Raw genomic sequence first — 25,240 nt, 5'->3', positions numbered from 1 at the left:
CATACAGGAAATGATTAAAGAAATTCCCTCACCCCCCCCCCCCCGCACAAAAATGAAAAGGGGGTGGGGGACCCAGCTCTTCCCGAAACAATGAACATACCTTGTTGGTGTTAAAGCCGGTCAGACAAGTGGTGACTGGATCATGGAGGGAGCAATAGAAAATGGAGTCTGGCATACCTAATCAAATGAAAGGAAAAATACTGCTGGAATTTAATAGGCATTTAAGACTATGTGTAGCTTCCATTCCCAAACTCAGTGGGAGCTGCTGGTGAGGGGAAGGCTAAGAGAGAAAGACAAGGCAGCTGGTTTCTGCAGCTTACCTACAAACTTCCCAATTCCTTGCGTGTAATCTTCCAGGACCTCCTGATGCTCCGCCCTGCAATAATAAACAAAACGTCAGACAGACAAGCAAAGTGGCCTCATTACTCTCCCGCTCCCCTCCATCTCCTTGCTATTTCCTTCCTTCAACACTTCTCAGGGGCTCACTGAGCTTCTTGCTCTTCAGAAAGGACCCCCATCCGGGCACTTTCCCTACGGTACCTGGCAAACAGGATGCTGACTCCTTCCCGACATTCCCACTGATACACTTAACCTGCAAGCTGGGCTTCTCTCGGAGTATGGGATTAACTCACCTCTTACCGTCCTGATCCTAGGAGACAGGAAGGAACGCAACTCAACTTACACTACGACCTAGACACTGTGATGACCCCCTTACATATGGAAGACTAATATTACCATAGGTACAGTACAAATTAAACCCTCTGCATTCTGTGAAACACTAGACCTTATCCCCAAGAGCCAAGTTACCACCTTTAATAACTCTGCCCACTAAATGTAATAATTATTTAAGAGTACAATCCATTAGGTCCAAATTACAATTAACATAAACTGCAGGGGTGCTCTGCAGATATTAAACCTGGGAACCACTGATGTGACTTTTACTTTGGTGCCATTAGGAAGTGCCCACAGAAGCACCTTTTTCACTTCCTCCAGGGTTCTGCTCTCTAAGCCGCTAGCAAAGAAAATGTTTGAAGAATTCTTTTGTCTGTGCAGCCCGAATTCTCCTAAGATGCAACAGTATGCTGCTTGTACTAGTAAGCTTGCTATTTACAGCGTTGAAAGGGTGATTTGTGCCACTAGTGGAAGTCCTTCAATGGTCTGCAGCGTGTCGTAGGTGAGGTGAGGTGCTGAGCCAGTCCTAGTATACAGCATGCATGCTGGGAACTCCATGCTTTTATCTCCATTCCTGCCCAGGTTCGTAAGCATCCCGAGCCGACAACCATTTACTGCCTTGGCAAGATTCAGCTTCATTCTAAAGAGGTGCTTCAGGTGGCATCCAGACCCTTAAAAGGCAAAAAAAAGGTTGATGGATTTATCATTTTCACCTCCTAATTGTCTTTGCTGAAGCTGTGTTAGCAGATATAGGGAGCCACCCCGTAGCCTACCCAGCACCACATGGATATAACCAAGCAGTGATGACTCTCTCTCTCTCACTTCTACAGCACACCAGAGGCTTATAACACCCCCCCCCCCCCCCCCACCAGTGAAAACGTCATTGTCTGTAACACAGTGCTGCTACCAAATCGTGCGGAAAACCTCGTTTCAGTCGCTAGTGAAAATATAGGACTGTAAAAATTAGAGAAGTGGAAAGTATTTAAATAGTCTCTTCCTTTACCCCTGCAATTCCTGGCACAGTGGCATTCTGAGTAACTGTTAAAGGGAGGGAGAGAAAAATGGCATGGAAGAAGAGGGGAGGAGGGAGAAACCAGCTGCTTGCCCAAATGGTTAGTAATGAAACACTGATCAAGCAGATCATTTACTACCACTACTAAACACTTATAAGAGAGGCAACCCTTCTCTGTAGCGCTCAGTTTAGTTGTCAGAGGGATACAGAGGGCAAGGGCTGTTTTAGGGGATCAGGATGCCCCCTAAAGTCTGGAGAAAAGAAATATTAGAAAACAGGGATCAGGGAATGGATGCATTTTAGATGGTTAAGGCTGCAAAGAAAATAAAGCAAGACAAGGCAGTTAGGGAAGCAATGACTACCACCCACTATTACCAATGCTGGAGGGAAAGATTATACATCAGTTTTTATCTCTAAAACATTTAAATTCAGCTGATAGTTGAAAGCATATATTTGCTCCAAGTTGTACTGGATATTTTTGAACATAAGAGAGAATCCAGAGCAGCTACAATTTTGCAAACTTTATTTTATTTATTTTCTACAAAAGGTATAGGCCGCACTATCTCATGACGTAGGTGGCTTACACAAAAACTTTAAAGAAAAGAAACAGAACAGAGGTGGATAGAAGCGCTGCTGCTACTATGGCTTCAGGGCTCAATCACACAACCTTCCCAAATGCCTGGTCCCGTCCTACCTTGACCCCCTCCATTCCCTTGCCCAAGTGGCTAATTTTGGTACTCAGCTCGTGCCTCCTTTTCTAGCCACAGTTCACTACTGTCATGCCTGCCTCCCAGCAGTATTGCTACTGATGGCGACGGGTGAAACCGCAGCCAGATAGCTGGATAAGTCAGTACCTCTAGGGCTAAGTGTTCCTGACATCTTTTTTTTCCCCGTTTTTAGGCCGATGCAATATCATGCGCTAAGGCTAGCGCACAGGTTGACGCATGTCCTTAACCCCTGATGCAATATGAGGATCAGTGCGTAGCTAATAGCCCTCATTGCATATAAATGCCATGGTGATGAGGCTATTAGCTAGTACCCCTGATGTAAAATATAACCGTGCACCTGACGCACACATTTTAACCTTCAAAAATGAACGTCAGCCCCGAAGCTGGCGTTAAGTCTTGAGGCACCCCAAAACCTGAACAGAAAAGCAGAAAAGGAAAATTGGTTCTTACCTGCTAATTTTCGTTCCTGAAGTACCACAGATCAGTCCAGACAAATGGGTTTATGCATCGCTACCAGCAGGTGGAGGCAGAGAAGAAACCTTTGAGGCACTGCTACATAACCGAGAGTGCCACCTGCAGTCGCTCAGTATTGACCTGTACCCAAACCAAGATATCTACCTGAACAAACCCCAATAATCCTTGGGCGAACAGCGACTTAAAGTTGGAGCCTCCTGAAAACTAGGCCCCCTTGATTTAACACAAAGCACAAATCAAATGATGTATACCTCTCATTAATCTGAATATATCACATATCAGCTCAGCAACATCCAGAAGCGAGGAAGTCTTTCGCAAAATGGGGACGGGTCTCTGGACTGATCCATGGTACTTCAGGAATGAGAATTAGCAGGTAAAAACCAATTTTCCTTTCCTGTTCGTATCCCAGTCCAGTGAAATGGGATGTACCCAAGCCCCTCTATTCTGGGCGGGAACTCGAAAGACCCTCGTGCAACACACTTTCTCCAAAAGACGCCTCCTCTGGCACCCGCACGTCCAAGCGGTAATGTTTGGTAAAAGTGTGAAGAGAAGACCATGTCGCCTCCCGACAAATCTCCCGCGGAGAAAGCAAATGACATTCCGCCCACAAGGTTGTCTGCGCCCAAGTGGAATACGCTCTTAACCCCTCCGGCACTGACCGGCCCTTACAGATGTAAGCCGAAGCTATTGTCTCTTTTAACTATCTTGCAATAGTGCCCTTGGAAGCCTTATTTCCCTTCTTTGCTCCACTGAAGGACAAACAGATGATCAGATCTCTGAAAGGCATTTGTCACCTTAAGATACTGCAAAATAATTTTTGGCACATCCAATAAGTGAAGCTCCCTCACCATAGGAGGATCTGCTGACAAATTCGGAAAGGCTGGTAGCTCGATCACCTGGTTAAGGTGAAAGGAGGAAGCCACCTTAGGCAAAAAGGAAGGAACCATTCGTAAAGAAACCCCTTCCTCCAAAAAGCACAGGAAAGGGTCCCTACATGACAATGTCTGCAGCTCGGAAATCATTCGAGTTGAACAGATAGCCACCAGGAAAACAGCCTTCAGGGTTAAATCCTTTAAAGAAGACCTCCTAACCTGTTCAAAGGGAGGAATACACAGCACCCGAAGAACCAAATTCAGATTCCAAGCTGAACAAATCTTCAGAACCGGAGGACACAGATATTTTGCCCCCCCCCCCCCCCCCCACCTTGAGGAAACGAGCCACGTCCAGATGAGACTCCAATGGTCTCCCCTGAATACTACCTCAAAGGGACCCCCAAGGCTGCCACCTAAACCCAAAGAGAATATTATAGGCCAAATCCTTAAACAAGCTGCCTTGCAAAAAAGCCAGAAGCTGAGGAACATCCACCTTTAAAGGTTGCACCTTCTTCTGTAAACACCATGTTTCGAACATTCTCCACACTTGGACCTAAGCCAATGACGTGGAAGGCTTCCTTGCCTGAAGCAAAGTCGCAATCACAGGCTCCGAATAGCCCTTCAAGTGGAGCCGTCGCCCCTCAAAAGCCTAGCCCCTAGACAGAAGCGATCCTCCCGGTGTGAAAATACGGGTCTCTGCCGCAACAACCCTGACAGATGGGTCAAGTGAATGGGCTGCCTAATGTTAGACGAAGAAGGTCCGCAAACCACAGCCGGCACAGCCAATCGGAAGCCACCAGAATCACCCTGCCTGGATGAAGTTCGATGCGCCGCAGCACTTGACCTATGAGAGGGCATTGTGGAAACACATACAGCAACAGATGTGTCAGCCACAGTTGAACGAGAGCATCGATGCCCTCTGATCCGACCTCCCTTCTACGACTGAAAAAGCGATCTGTCTTTGTAGTTCCTGGAGTCTCCATGAGGTCCACCGCTGGTCTGGCCCACCTGGCCTGAATCAAGGTGAAGGCCTCCACCGACAACTCCCACTCCCCCGGATCCAGATGCTGTCTACTGAGGAAGTCCGCCTGCAAGTTGTCCACTCCAGCCATATGGGAAGCAGCTATTCTTACCAGATGTTGTTCTTGCGCCTCCAGTGCTACTAGACAACTCTTCATTCCGCCCTGATAACTGATGTACACCACTATTGTCGCATTGTCCGATAACACTCGTACTGACTTGTCTTGAATGAGCAGAAGAAACGCCAGCAATGCCTGAACACTGCCCTAGTTCTAGCCAATTGATGGACCAGGTCGACTCCTCTGATGACCACTGACCCTGGGACGATTTCCCTTGACAAATCGCCCCCCAACCAGAGAGGCTGGCATCCGTGGTCACCACATCCCAGTCGGGCACTTCCAGATCCAACCTCCTTCTCCAGATTGTGCCGAGACAGCCACCTGGACCTGCCATCCTCTGGCAATGGCAAAGGAAGCTAACATTCCTCTGAAAGTGGATCCCAACGGGATAAGAGCCCTCTGTAGAGGATGCATGTGAGCAAAGGCCCACGGAACCAATTCCAGCATAGAAGCCATGGAACCCAGGACATGCAAATAATCCCAGACCCTGGGAAGTGACAAACACAGTAGCCGAAGGACCTGGCTCTGCAACTTGACTACCCTCTCCGTAGACAGAAACACCTTCCCTATTTGGTATCGAAGCGTGCCCCCAGTTATTTCAACGACTGGGCTGGCTTCAAATGACTCTTTGCCAGATTCATTACCCAGCCCAATGAGTCCAGGAGATGCAGGACTTGCTGCACTGAGTGACAATACTCCTCTTCCGACTTCACCTGTACTAGCTAATAGGTATGGGTGCTTCAGGATACCTTCTTTCCTGAGTGCCGTCACTACTACCACCATCACCTTTGTGAACGTGCGCAGCACTGTTGCCAACCCAAAGTGAAGGGCCTGAAATAGGAAATGCTCCCCCAGGACCATGAACCTCCAGTGTTCAGCCCGAATGGGGATATGGAGATAGGCTTCCGTCAAGTCCAATGACACCAGAAACTCCCCTTTACGCACAATGTTTCCATCCAAAAACATGGCACCTGGAGGGCAGCATTGACCTTCTGTAGATCGAGAATGGGCTGAAAGGTCCCCTCTTTTTTTGGGCACCACGAAGTACACAGAGTACCGACCCTGCCTTCTCTCCTGAAGGAGCACTGGAACAATGGCGCACAGGAGCTGTAGCCATTGCAAAGTATCCTGCACTGCCTCTCATTTGGACCAGGAGACGCAGCAGGAGATTACAAAGGTGTCCCTGAGCAGATGAGAAAATTCTAAGGCATAACCATCACTTACCACCTCCAGGACCCACATGTCTGAAATGATCCTGGTCCAATCCTTGTATAAGAGGGACAGCCTCCCTCCGATAGCCGTTGGAGAGGAGCAAACCAGCCCACCTTCATTGACCCATCTTACTTCTGCTTCCCCCTGACAGCCACCATCCCTCGGAGGTCCACGTTGCACTCGAAAGGACTGCTGTCTGCCCGAATTCCCTTTTTGCGCTGGCAGCCCAGGGCTCCTGCCAATGTGAAATCTCCTTGCCTCTCAAAATCGAGCTCACGGAAGGAAGGACTTCTTGGGGGTTGTCCTGTCCTCTGGCGATTTATTATCCTTCGACTCCTCCTACTTCTTCATGAGCTCCAGATCCTCCCCAAAGAGCAGCTTGTCCTTGAAGGGGAGGTTAGACAGCTGGGCTTTTTAGACCACACATCCGCTGACCAATTTCGTAGCCATAGGAGTCTCCGTGCCGCAGCCATAGAGACCATAAAGGGCATCCGCCACATAGGCCATTCTCACCTCCAAGCAGGCAGCCTGAGCTGCCTCAGCAGTCATCGCTGACTGCTTATCGTGCATCTTCTGCACCCAGCACAAGCAGGTTATCCACATCAAGCTTCCACAACCGCCACTTGAAGGCTCAAAGCTGAAACCTCAAACAGCCTCTTAAGTAGAATTTCCAGCTTCCAATCCTGGATATCCTTCAGAGCAGCCGAACCTGCCTCTAGGTAACCATGGAAACTGCCGCATCCACCTTGGGAATCTTCTACAACTCCAAGGTCTGTTCCGGCAAGGGATATAACTTAGCCATTGCTCTGGCTACCTTCAAGCCTGCTTTGGGAGATTCTCACTCATGATCCACCAACTTCTTCACCTTTTTAGGCAATAGAAAAGCCTTAGGGGGCCCTCGTAATCCCTCCAGGACCAGGTTTACCCCCTCATTATCCGAATCTTCCTGAGAGACCTTTATTCCCAGCTCCTCCAGCACCTGGGGAATTAGCGTGCCCAGCTCATACCTAGAGGACAGGCGAACTACCCGAGGATCATCACCTTACGCGATCAGAACCTCGTTCGGATCCTGCATTGGATCCCCCAATGCGATAATAGGATCCTAGTCCAGATCCTGCATCAGATCCACCAACATGTCAGCATGGTTCTTGTCCGGATCCACCGGACCTCCCTGCATCTGATCCGGATCATCCGTCTCCTCCGAGGTGTCTTCTTCCACCGCAGAGCACTTGAGACCCAAGGCATACAGGATCCCTCCGGACTCTGCATGGCTCCGATCCCCAGGCTTTAGGCCGCCCGGGACTTCCTAGGTAAAGGCCTCTTGATCCCTGTTCCCTTCCTGGCCAAATTGGCTTTATAGTGCAGAGGGACAAACTCCATTGAAAAAGCTTCTGGATCCAAAGAAGAAAGGTTCGGATCCACATCCCCCTGTGCCTTTTTCTTACCCCTGCCACCAGCAAGTCAGCTTGGGAGGGGAGTCTCGAGGCTCTGAAAGAGTAGCCTGACTCCCAGCACGTGCAGACAAAATGGCCACTGGCTCCTTCAGAGCCAGCCCAGCTGACCTTGTGCTCTTAATGCCCCCGGGGGTTCCCACGGAAGTCCCAGCCCCTCTGGAAATGCATTGCTGGCAAAACGCGGTTGAATCGAGGCGAGCCTGCCTTGAACTGCAGCAAACTTTCCCGTGCAGCGTGGGAGGTGCCATGCCAGTGAAAATGGGCCTAAAAATAACCCCTGACTGAAAGCACTATCTGCGGCACTGTCCGGTGATGATCAAGCTCTGACAAATGCGGCAATTCGTTCCTGCTCATCTGGAACTGCCTTCTAGCAGAAAAGCTGCACTCAGCTACCCAAGCACTGCCTAAAGGCTGCTCCTGGACTTTTTTTTTTTTTTTTTAATAAATTAAAGGGCACACACGGCAAATAACAACCAGGGAAATAAAATATAATACTTCTCTGTTTCTGGTGAAGGAGGCTGTGCACTGGAGATGGCAGGGACCCAGAGGAGATGAGGGAACTGGAACCACTGGCTTTCACCCTCCCTGAAGACAAGGGCCGAGCTAGCACAGGAATCACCAACCCACCTCCGCTTGCCCTGCTCTACCCGAGGGATGCCCATGAAGGAACCTAACACCTCGGGGAGCCAAAATCTCATTATTTCCTTTTTTTTTTTTTTTTTTTAACTCCAGACTGCAGGTTTGCACCTTTACCATCTGCTGGAAACAGAGAAATACTAAGGGACTACAGGTGGTACTCTTGGTTATGTAGCAATGCCTCAAAGCTTTCTTCTCTGCCTCCATCTGCTGGTAGGGATGCATAAACCCACTTGTCTGGACTGATTTGGGGTATGAACAAGAAATACTGCATTTCTGTGGTTCCTCTGACTTAATAGCATTGCGATATTAAGACAAAGGAACCACAGAAAGCAGCAACATGAAAAAAAAAGTCTTGATGGCAGTCAGATTAGGAAAATGGCCACTCAATTTACAAGCATCCATTTTCCTAACCCGTGGCTGTGTACAGGTTAAGAGAACAGATGCTTGTAAAATTGAGCATCTGTTTTCCTAACTGGTGCACAGCCACTTCTCCTGGGCGTCCCATGCCAAATAGATGTTAGGGACGCAAAATTTTCCCTAGCACCTCTTTTTTTAATGCTACAGCTCATTAGCCTACTGCATTGTGCGCCTGGGAGAGGTGGATGGGCGCGCTTTAGGGAAACGAGCGCTCAATCATGAACGCCTGATTTTTGCATGCCGATATTGCATTGGCATGTCTAAGTGCCAGCGCAGTAGCACTGGAAACTTAACTCCATCTCTGTCCTGGAGTTAGTTTCCGGCACTAAGAAAATCCGAGCTGTGCCAACGAACCTCTCTGCATTGGGAAGTACTACTTAATGCATGGGATTTCTGTGCAAGGGCGCAAAGCAGGAATTTCTGTTTTGCAGTCAATGCTAAAAAGCATGCGTTAGAAACTTGATCCAACTTAGGAGTACGCACATCCACCTCTTCAGCGTGCAATGCTATATTTTAATGAGCTGCTGCATTAAAATACATCAGGTGCCCAGGGAAGCTGTGGCTGTGCGCACGTTGAAAAAAAACAGGCGCCCACTTTGGACATACATTTTCCATTGGTTCCTCACTTTTTTCCCTCCTAAAAGATATTAATTTTTTATATCAAACTGAGTCCTTTTTGGTGATTTTGGCTCGGGACATGAAAAACCTGTGTGTTTGGACACACTGCAAGACAGCAAGACATAAGAGGCAGACCCCGGGTACATGGACCCTTTCTCCTGCCCGCCTGTCAGGTAAGCAGGGGAATGGGGTGGACGGCAGTGATGATGATGAGGCTGTGTCAAAGAGTTACAGTATAAAAAAAAAGAGAGAGAAGCAGCATCGCCAAAATCAGCTCCTGGTAGCCTCCTAAAGTGCCTCAGTAGGAGTTACCACGGAAAATTTTGTTTTTTAAATAAGCCATGGATGTGTGGTAACACAACGTCAGCTGTGGGGCTTGCATTAAATTTGCCCTGTTAAAAAGTGCACGTCAGGTGCACAGCGATGTATCACATCAGGGATAATAGCTAATAGCCTTATCTACATGGTATTTACATGTGATGAGCACCATTAGCTACCTGTGAGTTTGGACGTCCTAACCACTTATAGTATCGGGTGTTAGCCTAGCAGGTCCAAAACGCATGTTCAATGGCTGGTTAGGCTGTGCGCCAACCAGAGCGCACGATATTGCATCGGTCTGTTGGATGTAGATGGCGCGGGGTGGGCTTGTCTTTTTTTGGCCAGAGCAGGGCGCCTTTGGATTCAAATAGGCATCGGTCTGTTGGAATGCATGCAGAACACCTTGCAAGTCTTGCGCGCAAATAACGTGCTTCAAAGTTCCGGTAAACGCAGCTGCCTGCAAGTTACGTCAGTACGTCGCCACTGGAGTCCGAGTGTTATAGAATTAATTCCTAATTAATGCTATAATACTCAGACTCCATTGGGGACATGCCAATGTAACTACCTCCTCCCACCCCAGCCATCGCCCAGGTTCTTATTGTGTGTCAAACGGCAAGAAGGAACTGTCCTTAGCTTATACTTCCAAACCCTGCCCTTGGCGAAAAAGCGAAATAATTCGCCTTATAATCTCAGCTATAGGGGAACAGTCCTGACTATCCCGTGTCCCCCAACTCACACGTGTAGCAGCAACAAACTTCCTCCTCCTCTCCAGCGGCACGAACGCGTCATCAAAGCCGGACAACAGTCATCACCAGTGCGCCCTTGCTTACCTGTCACGGGAAACCCAACGGGAACGTCGGAGTCGAAGCGGATGGTTGCTACAGCAACAGTACGGACGCTTCCGTTGCCGCGCGTTGTGTCACGGGAGAGACAGTCCGCCTCTAGTCGACTATGATTTGAGCGACACTCCGACTAAACTACAACCCCCAGTGTCCTTCGGGCAGCACAAGCTTTGCCACTGCAGCGAGAGGAATAAAAGTGATCCTAACATAAAATGAGTCCTTTTATGTTTAACACGTGAGAGCGAATTCCTACAGGTGACATTCTTGAGCATGGGCTGCTGGCTAGGCGGCTTTGTATAGAGTTCTACTTTCAGTTCTGGGGCTTACTAAAAGTCTGGTTGGCAGAGCTGGTTGGAAAGAATGCTAATTGCAATGAAGGAAATGGCCTGCTCGGGGAAAAAGAAAGCTGAACTTTTCCGCTGGAAGAGATTCACCAAGAAGGAAAAGCCGAAGGTACTTTTGAAACTATTTACTAGCAGTTCCCTTCTAGCATAACAGCAATTTCTGCAATAGAAATTCAACTTTTAACTTCGATTAACTCATAAAAAAAATACTCGACTAGTAAAAAGGTTCAGAAATTTGGCTGAAGAGCTGTTTTTCCTGAAGTGTAGGCTCTATCTCCCTCTCCCAATACCTGGCATCATTTAGCGTATGCGTTTTCCTGGATTATTATAGAAAGTCTTTAGTACTCATTGGTTTCTCAAAACAAACAAAAAAACAAAACGCAGAGCACGGGAATAAATATATAAGTACATATCTATTTAGCATTCTGTAAATGCATACAAACTAGCATATTAAAATCTCATAGTACTATAGAGGCCCATATTTAAAAAAGCTGATCTTTTAAATTTAGGAATCTTGGATATCTATTTTCAACAGAATTTAGGGGCTGAAATTTTCATCAGAAAATGGATCTAAATTTAGACCTGCTAGTCATTTGTCTAGTCCTATGTTAGATAGCTAGTGCTGACACTCGGTACTAACCCCTAACTTTTTTCCCTACATAAGTAACCTGCACAGCCACAGGTTAGGAAAATGGACACTCATTAATTGAACATCCTTTTTCCTAACCCGACCACGGGCACACTTTAAAAAAAAACAAACACTTTTTTTTTTTTTAATCTAACTCCTTTTTTTCAGTTTTTCTGGCTTAATATCCCCACGATATAAAGCAGGTGCAAGCGTTAATTTCTGAGAGTAAAATGTTTGTTTCTGGCACACACTTTTTTTTGGCATCGGAAGGTAATAGCCAATATCCTCATTAACATGAATTTACATGTGATGAGTGCTATTAGCTTCGCGGGAGTGGATGCGGGGTTGGATGTGCGGTTTGGATGCATTGGCCCATGGGTGTTATATTAAATGTTTACTGATTTTTTAACAACTAAAATCTATTTTCATTTTTATTTATTTATTAAATTCTTATATTCCGCAGCTTTCTTGCACAAAGCGTTTACTATGGATCACATAGTAAACACACAAAACGTTAATATAAAAACATATTAAAATATACATATTTGAAACAATCAGAACTTGCAAGATTCATTAATTAATTAATGCTGGCTCAATACTTTAATCAAATGCTTCCTTGAACAAGATCATTTTAACACCTTTTCTGAATGCCTTAATGTCCCTCTCTTCCCTTAGCTGCAATGGCAATTCATTCCATAATGTCAGTGAGATAAAAGAAATACCCCTGCAAGTATAAATTAATGTTTATAGACCCAATTAGCAGGCACTTGAAACAGCTTTTACCTTCAGAGTGTAATGAGTGTGTGGGCATATAACACCCAATCCTCTCTTTAAAAATGCAATAACTCTCTGAATACATCAATTTATATGTAATTGCAAGTAATTTAAAACTAGATCTATATTTGACTGGTAACCTGTGCAATTCTCTCACTACCAGCCTTATATGATCATGTAAGGATATGTTATGTTAGGTCCCGTTCTACTGTTAATTGCTACCTCTGTTCTTTGTATCGCCCTGAGCGAACGTTTTGGTTGCATTGTAAACCGTTGTGATATGTATATTTTACAGGAACATCGGTATAGAAAAGCGAAAAATAAATAAATAAATTTTGATAAACCCATGAGTATCTGTGCAGCTGCATGTTGAACCAATTGTAAAACATGCAATAACTTATGTGAGAGCACCACACACAAACTGCTGCAATAATCTAGATGTCCTAATACTAAAATCTGGACTACTGTTCTAAATGGTTCTGCTGGTAACCAGGATTTTAGTGGTCTTAACATTTTCAGTTTATAGAAAGCAGTCTTGGCCATCGGCTTTACTTGTGGGTACATAGTTAACTGTGAATCTAACAAACGCCAAGGTTTCTTACCTCTGATAACAATGGTATCTAAGTACCTTCAATCGTAATATTGGGCAAATTTTGACCAGAGGAATTCTTTTCAACCCACAAAAGCTTACTTTTCATTATAATTGAGGCATAGCCTATTACTAGCTAACCAAGCTTTTACCTTTAATGAAAAAATACCATTCAAATCACATGAAATATAAAACTGAACATCATCTGTGTACAGATAATAAACCAACCCCAACATTTTAAGAATATCCCCTAAAGGGGAAAGATATAAATTGAAAAGAACTACAGACAGGGCTGATTCCTGAGGTCAACTCCCTCCATGAGGAGACCTGTTCTCCCATCTGAACTCTCTATATCCAGTCTTGTAAAAAAGGAACAAAACCATTTATATACCACCCCAGATATCCCAATATTACCGATATGTGCAAGAAGGATGTCATGCTTGACAGTGTCAAAAGCACTCGAAATATCTAATTGGATGTACTAGGACTCTTGCCTAATCTCCAAGTTATAAAACAAAGTATCAAGAAGCAACAACAACAATAACTATGGTGTTTCCTAAAACATCATTAAGTGCATTACAGTCTATCAAATAATCATCCAACTGCATCAGCATACTTTTTTTTTTTTGCAAGACTTGGCAAGTTAGAAACTGGTCTATAGTTTGTCAGCTATGATTTATTGATGATGTTCAAAACTGGACGAACCGTAGCTTTCTTCAATATATTTGGAACATTGCTGTCTACAAGGGAACTATCAATCAACCTCTTTATAACCTCAAATGTTTGTTCCTTCAGATTCTTTACAATCAAAAAGAGACATGGATCCAGTAGGGAAAAGGTTCTTCTTAAACCTGCCACTATAGTAATACTTTCCCATAATGCAAGTGGTCTAAATTCTGTCCACCCATGTTCATATTCAATGACTGGAGTATTTTCACTCGGTAAATCTACACTCCCTAACTGCTTCTAAATTAATATTATTTTGTTGTTAAAATAATCAGTAAAAGTGTTACTCAGGGAGTTCCCTGTACATACCCAGATCGATCCAGATTCTTGGGTTTTGCCTCCCTGCCAGCAGATGGAGACAGAGAAAGTTTTACTGATACTGTCATAACCCAGTGTGCACCTGCAGTCCCTCAGTATTTCTCTGTCTCCAGTAGATGGAGTAAAACTTGCAGTCTGGAGAGAAAAAAAAAGGAATTCAATAAAAAGATTTCTGGATCCTTCCAGAGGGTTGTGAGGTCCTGGGCCATCCCTTCTGGTTTGAGGCAGATGAGCAGGGGGTTGGTGACCCTTACATAGAACATAAGAAATGCCATACTGAGTCAGACAAGCTTCATCGAGCCCAGTAGCCTGTTTCCAACAGTGGCCAATCCAAGTCACAAGTAACTGGCAAGTATCCAAACATTAGATAGATCACAAGCTACTATTGCTTATTAATTACTGTACTGGCAATTTATAAATTTATCCTCGACAAACTTATCCAAACTTTTTTTAAACCCAGTTACACTAACTGCTGTAACTACATCCTCTGGCAATGAATTCCAGAGCTTAACTATGCACCGAGTGAAAAAGAATTTTCTTCAATTTGTTTTAAATGAGCTACTTGCTAACTTCATGGATTGCCCCTGGTCCTTTTATTATCTGAGAGAGTAAATAACCAATTTACATTAACTTGTTAAAGTCTTTTCATGATTTTGTAGACTTCTATCATATCCCCCTTCACTCGTCTCTTCTCCAAACTGAACAATCCTAATTTCTTTAGCATTTCCTAATAGGGCATGCCCCTTATAATTTTGGTCACCCTTCTCTGCACTTTCTTCAGTGCAACTATATCTTTTTTGAGATGTACAATTGCACACAGTATTCAAGGTGCGGTCTCACGATGGAGCGATTCAGAGGCATTATGACATCCTCCGTTTTATTTTCCATTCCCTTCCTAATAATTGGGGTGTATACCATCCTAATAATTGGGGTGTATACCATCCGGTCCAGGTGATTTACTACTCTTCAGTTTGTCAGTCTTGGTGTTGGTGACTTTATATGTAGGAAAAATCTGTAGGAAGGGGGAATCAGGTTATCCCAGCCCTGGAACTCTGTAGAGAGGGGTGAGTCAAAAATCTCCCCACAAACAATATACACAAGTTGCTTTCTGTAAAAATCTCTTGGTGACTTCTGCTTCACTGTCACTGGTGCTTGCCCCATCCAGTGAGTAGATTAGGGCTTACAGGTCTTTAGCCTTTGACCTTTGTGTCCTGGGAAGCCTTCTTTAAGGGTGCATGGTTTAAGCAGCTGTCCCTTTTGAAAAATCAGGATACATCTTGGCCATCAAAAATCTCATGCTGTGGGTACGGTCACTGGTACTTGCCTCACCTAAGGAGTGGAGTGAGGGTCACAGGTCTAGCCCCTTCTCGAGAGTCCTGAAAGGGGATCCATCAAAAATCTCTCACTGCAGATAATTAGGGGACCTCCCTCTGGCAGGGTGTGCGCAGAGAGGAACCTCTTCAAAAATAAAGGATGAGGCAGGGAGGCCTCACCAGGGAGTAAGAAATCTGCATCTTCACTGCTCTGAGAATAACTCAAAATAATCACACTGAATATTAAAATGGCTTCACTAAATAGGATCAGGCAAACAATCCCAGCCCTCCAGGTTGGGAGAGGCTCAAGGGGATGAAAGGCTCACAGAGATATACTAAGAAGGGGCCTAGGATCATCTAGTAGCTGACCCAAGGTGGGGCGCTACAAGTATATAAGATTTGCCATACTGGGTAAGACCAAAGGTCCATCAAGCCCAGTATCCTTTTTACAACAGTGGCCAATCCAGGTCACAGGTAACTGGCAGGATCTCAAGGAGTAGATAGAGTCCAAGCTGCTTATCCCAGGAATAAGAAGTGGATTTCTGAACTCCTCCTTCCCTGTACGTACCCAGATCAGTCCAGACTCCTGGGTTTGGCCCCCCCCCCCTCTAGCAGATGGAGACAGAAGTTTACCAAACAAATTCTGCCTCGTATAGGTTGGTGCCACCTACAGTCTGGCAGTATTCTTCTGTCTCCAGCAGGTGGAGGATATGCCAAACCTACAGTCTGGTGGGGCCTAGCCTAGGGTTTTAGATAGGGTTAGGCAAAATTTAAAAATTAAAAAAAAAAAAAGTTTGTAGAGACAAACAAACAAGGTCAGGGTCTCTTGCCTCCCAGGGGGTTGCAAGATCCTGAGGGGACCATCCTCCCTGGTTACAGAGGCTCTTGGTGTTGGGGGTTGAGGACCCGTTTTTCAAACCCACCCTACCACTGGGGGTGATACCGGGGAGCCTGGCTCACTCCCCCCAGTGGATTCAGGACCCGAGGCGGCTGGACAGGTACTTTAAAAAAAAAAAAAAAAAAAAGTCATTTTTTATTTTGCTCGCATTGTCTCCCACTGCCCTTCCATTTGTGGGGGAGGGGGGGGATTTCGACACAGTTTCGCCACGTTCTCGGGGGGTAGGTGTTGAATCTGATTGCCTGCCCGACCATGCCGCGTCCGGCCGCATGTCGGGCCTGCGGTGCGGCGCGTGCGCGCCTATCTCGGGACGGTCTCTGTACTTCCTGCGTCTCTGGGGGTGAAGGTGCCTCCGCGCCGCCGAAACGAGTGGTCCTGCAGGTACAGGCTTTTATGGGAGCATTTGGGAAGCTGCCTGCCGCAATCCCTGGCACATTCCCGGGAAGCGCGGGAACGGGCTCCATTTTAGGTCTCTAGGGTTCGGCAGTCCTGGTGGCGGCCGCCATTATGTCTCCTTCGGGGGTAGGGGGTGCTGCAGCACAGGCAGTTCCAGGGGAGGGTGACCTTCCCCCGAGTTTGTCACCTCAACGCAGAGTCCCCGAGGGGCGCAGACCTGCGCCTAGTGTCAGGGTGAATGTTGATGATTCGGCTGCAAGGGACCGGATGATACCTCTTCCGAGTCTTCTTTTTCTTCAGATTTTGTCCTGTTAATGCATAAGGCCTTTAAGGCCCGGAGGGCACATAAGAGAAGACCCCTTCCCCCTGGAATCCCAGCCCTTCCTCCAAAGCGGTCTCGGGGCCCCCCTAATGCAGGGGCCTCGGCCGACCAGAGACCAAAGCCCCTAAGGACCCCGGTGCCTGACCCTGAGCCTTCCTCAAATTCGGAGGAATCGGAGGACCCGGACGAACGGGAGTTACCTTCTCAGCCCCCACGGGGGATGGAGTGAGAGGCCGAGACGCAACAGGGCGGGCTCAGAGGGGTCCATGGGGCAAACGGGGATGATCCAAAGGTGGTCCGCCTGTTTCGCAGGGATGAGTTAGGGCCTCTCATCCCAGCTATTTTGGGGGAGCTAAGGATTCAGCTGCCTCAGGTGGAGTCGCGCCTAGGAGCTACGGACCCTGTGGTTCTGGGTCTATGGGGGCCTCCTTCGTCCTTCCCCTTTCATTTTTCAGCCACGGATTTACTGTTTAAGGAGTGGGACACTCCGGATTTGGGTCTTAAGGTAGCGAAGGCGATGGATAAGTTATACCCCTTGCCTGAGGAGGCTTTGGAACTCTTGCAGGTTCCTACGGTGGATGCAGCAGTGGCGGCGGTCACGAAAAAGACCACCATCCAGATTACAGGGGGCACGGCCCTTTAGGACCTGCAGGATTGTAAATTGGAAGTTCAGCTTAAAACGATTTTTGAAGTGTCTGCCCTAGGGATAAGGGCAGCGATGTGTAGCAATTTTTCATTGAGGGCAGGTCTACGCTGGGTACAGCAACTACTGGCCAATGACTCGTTGTCCCAGGAGGAAGCTCTTCAGGCGGGTCGCCTGGAGGCTGTCATTGCCTACAGCGCGGATGCTTTTTACGATTTGCTGCGCACATCGGCCAGGTCTATGGTGTCGGCGGTGTCCGCCCAACATCTGTTGTGGTTACGCCACTGGGCGGTGGATGTCTCTTCCAAGGCTCGCCTGGGCTCCCTGCCGTTTAAGGGTAAGCTTCTCTTTGGTAAGGAGCTAGAGGACCTGATTCAGTCCTTGGGTGAGAATAAGGTACATCGGCTGCCGGAGGATAAGCTGAAGTCGAGAGGAAACTTTTCTTCCAAGACTCGGCTTTGCGGGGGTAGGAAGTCCCGGACTTCTCGGGGATCAGGTTCTTCCTTTTGTCACAATGCCAGCAGGCAGCAGTCCTACACTCCGTCCTTTCGTGGGCGGCGTTTTGGTAGACCTGGCTCCAGACAGAGTGTACCGAGTGGAAAGACTTCACAATGATGGGTGGCCGGCTCAGTCCTCATTCCCAGTGGTGGGAGGCAGATTGACTCCGAGGAGTGGGCCAAAATCACGTCAGACCAGTGGGTCCTTTCCGTGATAAAACACGTTAGATTTTGCACGCAGGCCCCACCAGCGATTCCTAGTTTCTCCCTGCGATCAGGAGCCAAAACGCGAAGTGATACAAGAGACGCTCCAACGGCTTCTCGCCCTTGGAGTGCGCCTGAAGGCCGGTGCCGACGGTGGAGGTCCGGAAGGGCCGGTACTCCATTTATTTCGTGGTACCCAAGAAGGAAGGAACATTTCATCCTATTCTCAATCTCAAGCGGGTGAACAGATGCCTACGGATTCCTCGCTTCCAAATGAAAACTCTAAGGTCCGTCATTGCCTCGGTGCGATGGGGGAATTTCTGGCCTCACTGGATCTCACCGAAGCCTATCTGCACATCGCCATCCGCGCAGATCATCAATGTTATTTAAGGTTTTTCGTATTGGGGCACCACTATCAGTTCCGCGCTCTGCCATTCGGGCTCACCACTGTGCCCAGGACATTCACCAAGGTCATGGTAGTGGTGGCGGCGCAGCTTCAAAGAGGGATACCTAGTACATCCGTATTTGGACGATTAGCTGATCAGGGCAAAGTCGGAATTGCGTTGCCAGGAGGCAATCACTCGTGTGCTGCAGTTACTAAAGACTCTGGGTTGGGTAATCAACCCGGCCAAGAGTCACCTGGTCCCCTCCCAGTCATTGGAGTTTTTGGGAGCTCTGTTCGATACTCGGCAGGGCACGGTGTCCCTCACTGAGGAGCGTCGGGTCAAACTTCAGCGGCAGGTAAGGACCCTGCTAGCCAATCCCTCTCAGATTGTTTGGGATTACTTACAGGTGCTGGGTTCCATGACTTCGACTCTGGAGTTGGTTCTTTGGGCCTTCGCTCATATGCAACCTTTGCAGTCAGCTTTACTCTCCCGCTGGAACCCTGTCTCAGAACAGTTCCATATTCAGTTGCCCCTGACGGGTTCAGCTCATTCCAGCCTTGCCTGGTGGCTCAACCCGGACAATTTAAGGCGGGGAGTGCCTTTGGTCATTCCAGATTGGATGATGGTCACCACGGATTCCAGCCTATATAGTTGGGAAGCGGTTTGTCAGCGGACATCCGTGCAGGGCAGGTGGTCCTCACAGGAGGCTCGGTGGTCTATCAATTGGCTAGAGACCAGAGCGGTGAGGTTGGCACTGCAGGCGTTCCTGCCAATTCTCTGCGATAAGTCGATATGCATTCTGTCCGACAAAGCGACCACGGTGGTGTATATCAACTAACAGGGAGGAACCAGAAGTCAGCCAGTAGCATTGGAAGTTCGGTTACTGATCGCTTGGGCGGAATGAAATCTGTTCAGCATAGCGGCCTCTCACATTGCCGGGATCGACAATGTTCGAGCGGACTACCTCAGTCGACATTACCTAGATATCAGAGAATGGGAACTCGTAGACGAAGCCTTTCATTGCATTTGTGCCCATTGGAGAACACCTTGGGTGGACCTAATGGTGACGTTCCGGAACACCAAGGCGCCATGCTTCTTTGTCCGTCACAGGGAGCCGTGCGCGGAGGGTGTGGACGCGTTAGTTCTCCCCTGGCTGAAGGAAATTCTGCTATGTGTTTCCTCTTTGGCCACTCATCGGGCGAACTCTTCGCAGAATAGAAGTGGATCCATCAGAGGTAATTCTCGTCGCTCCCGAGTGGCTGAGACGTCCATGGTTCGTGGATCTGATCAATATGGCCATCGACGGTCCCTTGAGGTTTCCGGATCTGCCGGACCTCCTCCATGAGGGTCCAGTTTATTTCGATCAGGTCGAATGCTTTTGTCTAGCGGCATGGCTTTTGAGAAGAAATGTCTGACATCCCAGGGGTATTCAGATGCGGTGGTATCTACCATGTTACAGTCCCGTAAGGTTTCCACTTCCTTGTCTTATGTAAGGGTCTGGAAGGTTTTCGATACTTGGTGTCTCGCCAGGAGACTTGAGTCTACCCAGGCGGGAGTCTGAGGTCTTGAGCTTTCTTCAAGATGGTGTATCCAAAGGATTGTCCTGGAGTTCATTACGAGTGCAGGTGGCCGCGATCGGTTCCTTGCACGGTAACATACGTGGACTAAGTCTGGCGGCGCACCCAGATGTCTCCCGTTTTTTACGCGGGGTAAAGCATTTGAGACCTCCTGTACGGGATCCATGTCCGTCTTGGAATTTGAATTTGGTCCTTAAAGCCTTGTGTTCGGCACCCTTTGAGCCTCTGTGTAGGGTAACTTTGAAAGATCTCACCTTGAAGGTCGTATTTTTGGTGGCGATTGCCTCCACTTGCCGCCTGTCGGAGCTTCAAGCGTTGTCGTGTAGGGAGCCCTTTTTGAGGATTTCTGATTCGGACGTTTCCCTGCATATGGTTCCATCCTTTCTACCCAAGGTGGTGTCTTCTTTCCATTTGAATCAGTTAGTGGAGCTGCCAGCTTTCTCTGAGCATGACCGGTCGGACCCCGCTTTTAAGGATTTAAAGAAGTTGGATGTTCGCCGAGCTTTGCTCTGTTACCTGGAACTTACCAATGAGTTCAGGGTGTCTGATCATCTATTTATGCTCTGGAGTGGACCTCGTCGGGGTAATATGGCTTCCAAGACCATGATAGCTCGTTGGTTAAAGGAAACCATTAATTTGGCTTATTTGTTAAGTGGACAACCATTGCCGGTGGGCCTTCGGGCGCACTCTACTCTATCTCAGGCTGCTTCCTGGGCGGAAAGTCATCAGGTGTCACCCGAGGAAATATGTAGGGCAGCTACGTAGAAGTCGCTTCACACCTTTGCTAAACATTACCGTTTGGATGTTCAGGCATCTGGGCCAGGGATATTCGGATCTGGGGTACTGCGTGCGGGCCTCTCAGGATCCCATCCCAAGTAGATAACGCTCTGGTACGTCCCAGGAGTCTGGACTGATCCGGGTACGTACAGGGAAAGGAAAATTAGTATCCTTATCTGATAATTTTCGTTCCTGTAGTACCACGGATCAGTCCAGAGTCCCGCCCTGTTTTGGGGTCTTATCAGTTTGGAGAGTCCCCGCTATTGTATTTCTGTCTCATTTATTGCAGATCGATTTTGTTGTTTGGCAGCCCATGGGTGCTGATCCCAGCTGGGGGTTCCATGAGCCAATTTTTCTGGTTGTTCGGTTACTGTATATAGTTAGTTGTGGTTTTTATAATCCGTTCTGCTTTGACATTAAGTAATACTGCCAGACTGTAGGTGGCACCAACCTATATGCGGCAGAGTTTGTTTGGTAAACTTCTGTCTCCATCTGCTAGAGGGGGGGCCAAACCCAGGAGTCTGGACTGATCCATGGTACTACAGGAACGAAAATTATCAGGTAAGGATACTAATTTTCCTTTAATAATGGTTTATGGATTTATCCTCCAGGAACTTGTCCAAACTTTTTTTTAAATGCAACTACACTAATAGCTTTCACCACACCCTCTGGCAACAAATTCCAGAGCTTAATTATGCATTGAGTAAAAAAATATTTTCTCTTATTAGTTTTAAGTGTATCACCTAGTAACCTGCCCTAACTCCAGTCCCTGTAGGCATCCATTTAGACTCCTAAATTTAAGCGCCTAAACACTTTGAAAATTGACTTTATAATAACTTTTTCAGCTATCACTAGGCTGCAAGGAAGCATCCAGAAAATATCACATTCTTCAAGCTGGTGCAACTGATTTCCCCCCGACCCTGATGTCACTTCCTGATCTACCTCAAACCTGATTGTAAATGTGATCCATCCCCTCTCCACAGCCCAGCAATGCCTTTCCCACCCCTCTCCCCCTAGGAGGAGAGACGGATATGGAAAGGACAGTGAGTTTCATGTCTGGCGAGGGGGAGGATTATAGCTTTGCAAACTAATGGGCCGATGTACTAAAGAGTGGCAAACTTCACAAAGTCCGCTTTGGGTGTACAAATGGTAACTTGTGCGCATTAACTGCACCTAGGAGCATCATTTCCCCTTTTTACGCGCAAAGCAGACTTTGTTCAATTTTTTGGTGTCGCATGTAAATGTGTAATTTTACCCTTGCAAAATTTTATGCAAAATTAGTTAATGAGCTACTTCAGTGCAAACTCAAAACAAAGCAGCACATTAACAATGTTGTTCACATCACTAAAATACACACGAAAAGGCCCTTGCAGGCAGGTTTGCAAGAAAAAGATAATACCTCATTAAGGTGTCATTAACCTTTTGTGCAAAGTTGTCCACTGGAAACTTCTGCACATGAGTTTTCTACCTGACTTGTTTGCATAGGAGTCCCGGTAGAAACGCACGTGTGGGAAAGCCGCAACTTCTGCATTCAGTTTGGCTACTTTCGTAGCCCTAAGCCTGCTGCGTTACACCCCCCCCCCCCCCCCTTAAAGTTTGCAAGGCTAGCCCTCCGCCTCAAACTAGCTGGCTAGATTGTGCATGAAACTTAGCTTTATCTTAGCCAGGTATAACTGAGCTGGGGTTGCCGGCACTACCGAAAATTGCCCCCGTGTGGCTCAGCAGCATCATATAAAAAGCCTTTGAGCAACTATTAAGCAGCCAGGAAGCATTTCTTACATTTATTTGCTTTTACAATTTTGCAATTACAATGCAATGATGCAACAGACCGTCTCTGGCCAAACAGACATCAGTCAGCTGCCATGTTAGTCCATGACGACATTAAAGCATTTTTACAGTTACATGCAAAGAATCATTTTTCGCTTGCACACCATTTCATAGGCCCTTTCCTTATTGCTTCACCACAGATTAGAGAGTCCTTTTCAAATTTTAGTACCCAAGCTGGCAGAAGCATCCCAAGTCTGTAGGATCTTTTCTGCGTGCTAGTAAGAGGTTATAATTTTTGAGAGACTAATTGATCTCTCTGCAATACTTGGCAGATAGAGAACATGGGAGACCTGGTACCCCTGAAGAGTGGAGATGTGACTTGGAGGCAGGTAGATTTCATGGTTGGAATGGCACTGGTGCAACAGAATTATGAAATCTGCCACACCACACACTCAGGGATGATGCACTAACAGATGTTTTATTCAATTTGTGCTTTATAGCCCGGCTTGGATTATGACAATGTGGAGCATTGGATCAAGGTATGACATTTTTATGTTTTTCTAATATATGTCATGCTATGAATGAGGCTTGTGTACTTAGAACTCAAATATAAAATTATAACAGTACAAATTATTTCATTTATTTTATTTTTTAATAATTTTTATATACCGACTTTTCATGCAAGCATATCAAATCGGTTTACAGTGGTTAGCAATTATTTTAAATTATTTGCATTTCCAAAGAAGAAAGAAGTAAATACATTATTTCATAACATAATTAACATAGCAAATAAATAGTATGCTAAATAATCAAAATTTAAACACTTAGAGAGATAGTATAGTTAGGAGAGATAGTATAATAAAAATATACATTACCTTGGTATTAAATCAGAAGTGTAAGATAATTATGCTAACAGCTCTTGTATAGGCTTGTTTAAAAAGCCAAGTTTTAATCCCCTTTTTAAATAATTTGATGTCAGCTTCTAGTCGTAATTCCTGCGGGATGGAGTTCCATAGAAGGGGTCCAGCAATAGAGAGAGATCTTTCTCTTACGTTATTTAGGTGGGCAATTTTGGGGGAAGGAATTGGTAGCATCCCTGTTCCGGTTGATCTGGTGGTTCTTGAGGGGGTGTGGAAGTGAAGTGAAGAGGTTAGCCATTCAATTTTTTCATTGTAGTGGGTTTTGTGCATTAGTGATAAGATTTTATGCTGGGCCCTGTATTTGCCCGGCAGCCAATGAAGTTCTTTTAATATTGGGGTGATATGTTCGGATCTTCTAGTACCTGTCAAGAGTCGAGCTGCAGAGTTCTGCAGAAGTTGCAATGGTCTTGTTATGTTTGCGGGAAGGCCTAAGAACAGTGAGTTACAATAGTCTAATCTTGATAAGACAAGTGCCTGTAGGACAGTTCTAAAGTCTTTAGGGAATAGGAGGGGTTTTAATCTTTTGAGTATGTTTAATTTGAAGTAACCATGGCTTATGATTTTGTTAACGCAGGATTTTAACAAGTTTATCAAGGTAAAAATAAACCACAGAAATCCATAGCACATACAGTAAACAAGTCTGCTACACCTGTAACATAAAACATCCAGACAGAATCCAAGAATAAGCCACTCTATCAATGATTAAACAGCACTGGAATAGGCCAACAAACCCACCTCACATTAGGCCTACTTAAAATAGTTTTTACCATTTTCACAAAAGACAAGATATTGGGCTCCTAGCAGATTTCAAGAAATAATGCATTCCATGTTGTGGGCAACATAATTCAGAGTGGCCAACTCCAGTCCTTGAGAGCCACAAACAGGCCTAGTTTTCAGGATATTCTACAATGAATATACATGAGCTAGATTTGCATGCACTGCTTCCATTGTATGCAGATCTATCTCATGCATTTTTACTGTGACTATCCTGAAAACCAGGCCTGTTTGTGGTTCTCGAGGACTGGCATTGGCCATCCCTGCTATAAATAAAGACACCTATTGCCAGTCCTGATAAGATGCAACTCCTAGCATGATAGACCACAAAGCTTGAGCCTTTCTGAAGATAACAAGGTCCATACTGGCTCATAAGGGACACAGACATTTGTCCCCCCATCTCAAAGCTTTAAATTCCAAAATGATTACCCTCAATTTAATCCTCCAAGCCATAGGAAGCCAATGAAGCTTTTCCAAAGCCGGGGAAATCCAATCTCTATAATTGCAGCCCATGATAATGAAGCCAAATCACAGACCAAGAAATTACTTAGGCCTATGTATACAGTGTTATAATAATCCATCCCAGGGTCAGCTATGATTGCATAACTGTCCTGAAACTCCATCCCATCCTCAGTTTAAAGAAAGCAGTCTGAGCAGCAGCCTGTAATTTCATATTTAGCTTTCCATCTAGCTTCACCTCTAGATCCCTTGCTCACAGTAAGAGTGATCTCACTCATTCTGCCATCTCAGACTGAAAAAAGTAAACTAATCAACAGTAACTCAGCTTTTTCTAATTTAGGGCAAGCTTGTGTCTGAGTACATCTGGTTGCTAGCGAATGATATGTTAGAAAAAGGCATACCTTTTGAATAGGTTGGAAGGCTTAATGAAGGTTGAGCCAGGTCTGATAACATTAGACCTAGCTTGGGAGGTGTTTAGGCCTGCAACTCATCTGCAATACTGGAGTGGAACCGCAGAGCTGGATGAAGCAC

At 46.3% G+C, this 25,240-nt stretch overlaps 2 protein-coding genes across 6 annotated transcripts in view; one reads left to right on the top strand and one right to left on the bottom strand.

Annotated features, from left to right (window-relative positions):
• QTRT2 (queuine tRNA-ribosyltransferase accessory subunit 2) overlaps nt 1–25,240 on the bottom strand; it is a 55,513-nt gene that overhangs the window by 5,049 nt on the left and 25,224 nt on the right. For 2 of the 5 annotated variants that reach the window (XM_029577732.1, XM_029577735.1), the window contains exons 1-4: nt 10,292–10,381; nt 1,112–1,343; nt 321–376; nt 101–177 (exon numbers count right to left, since the gene is read on the bottom strand). In XM_029577732.1, the coding sequence (XP_029433592.1) occupies nt 101–177; nt 321–376; nt 1,112–1,311 (333 nt within the window). In that variant the 5' untranslated portion in view covers nt 1,312–1,343; nt 10,292–10,381. The other 3 variants (XM_029577733.1, XM_029577734.1, XM_029577736.1) reach the window with 3 other exon arrangements.
• CCDC191 (coiled-coil domain containing 191) overlaps nt 10,571–25,240 on the top strand; it is a 62,199-nt gene continuing 47,529 nt past the window's right edge. The window contains exons 1-2 of the mRNA XM_029577729.1: nt 10,571–10,850; nt 23,057–23,095. Coding sequence (XP_029433589.1) covers nt 10,758–10,850; nt 23,057–23,095 — 132 coding nt within the window. The 5' untranslated portion in view covers nt 10,571–10,757. The remainder of the gene's footprint in view (nt 10,851–23,056; nt 23,096–25,240) is intronic.

Source organism: Rhinatrema bivittatum, chromosome 15 (assembly GCF_901001135.1).
Source record: "Rhinatrema bivittatum chromosome 15, aRhiBiv1.1, whole genome shotgun sequence".
NCBI lineage: Eukaryota > Metazoa > Chordata > Amphibia > Gymnophiona > Rhinatrematidae > Rhinatrema > Rhinatrema bivittatum.
Note: the sequence above shows the minus strand (reverse complement) of the source record. Positions and strands in the feature narration are given on the sequence as shown.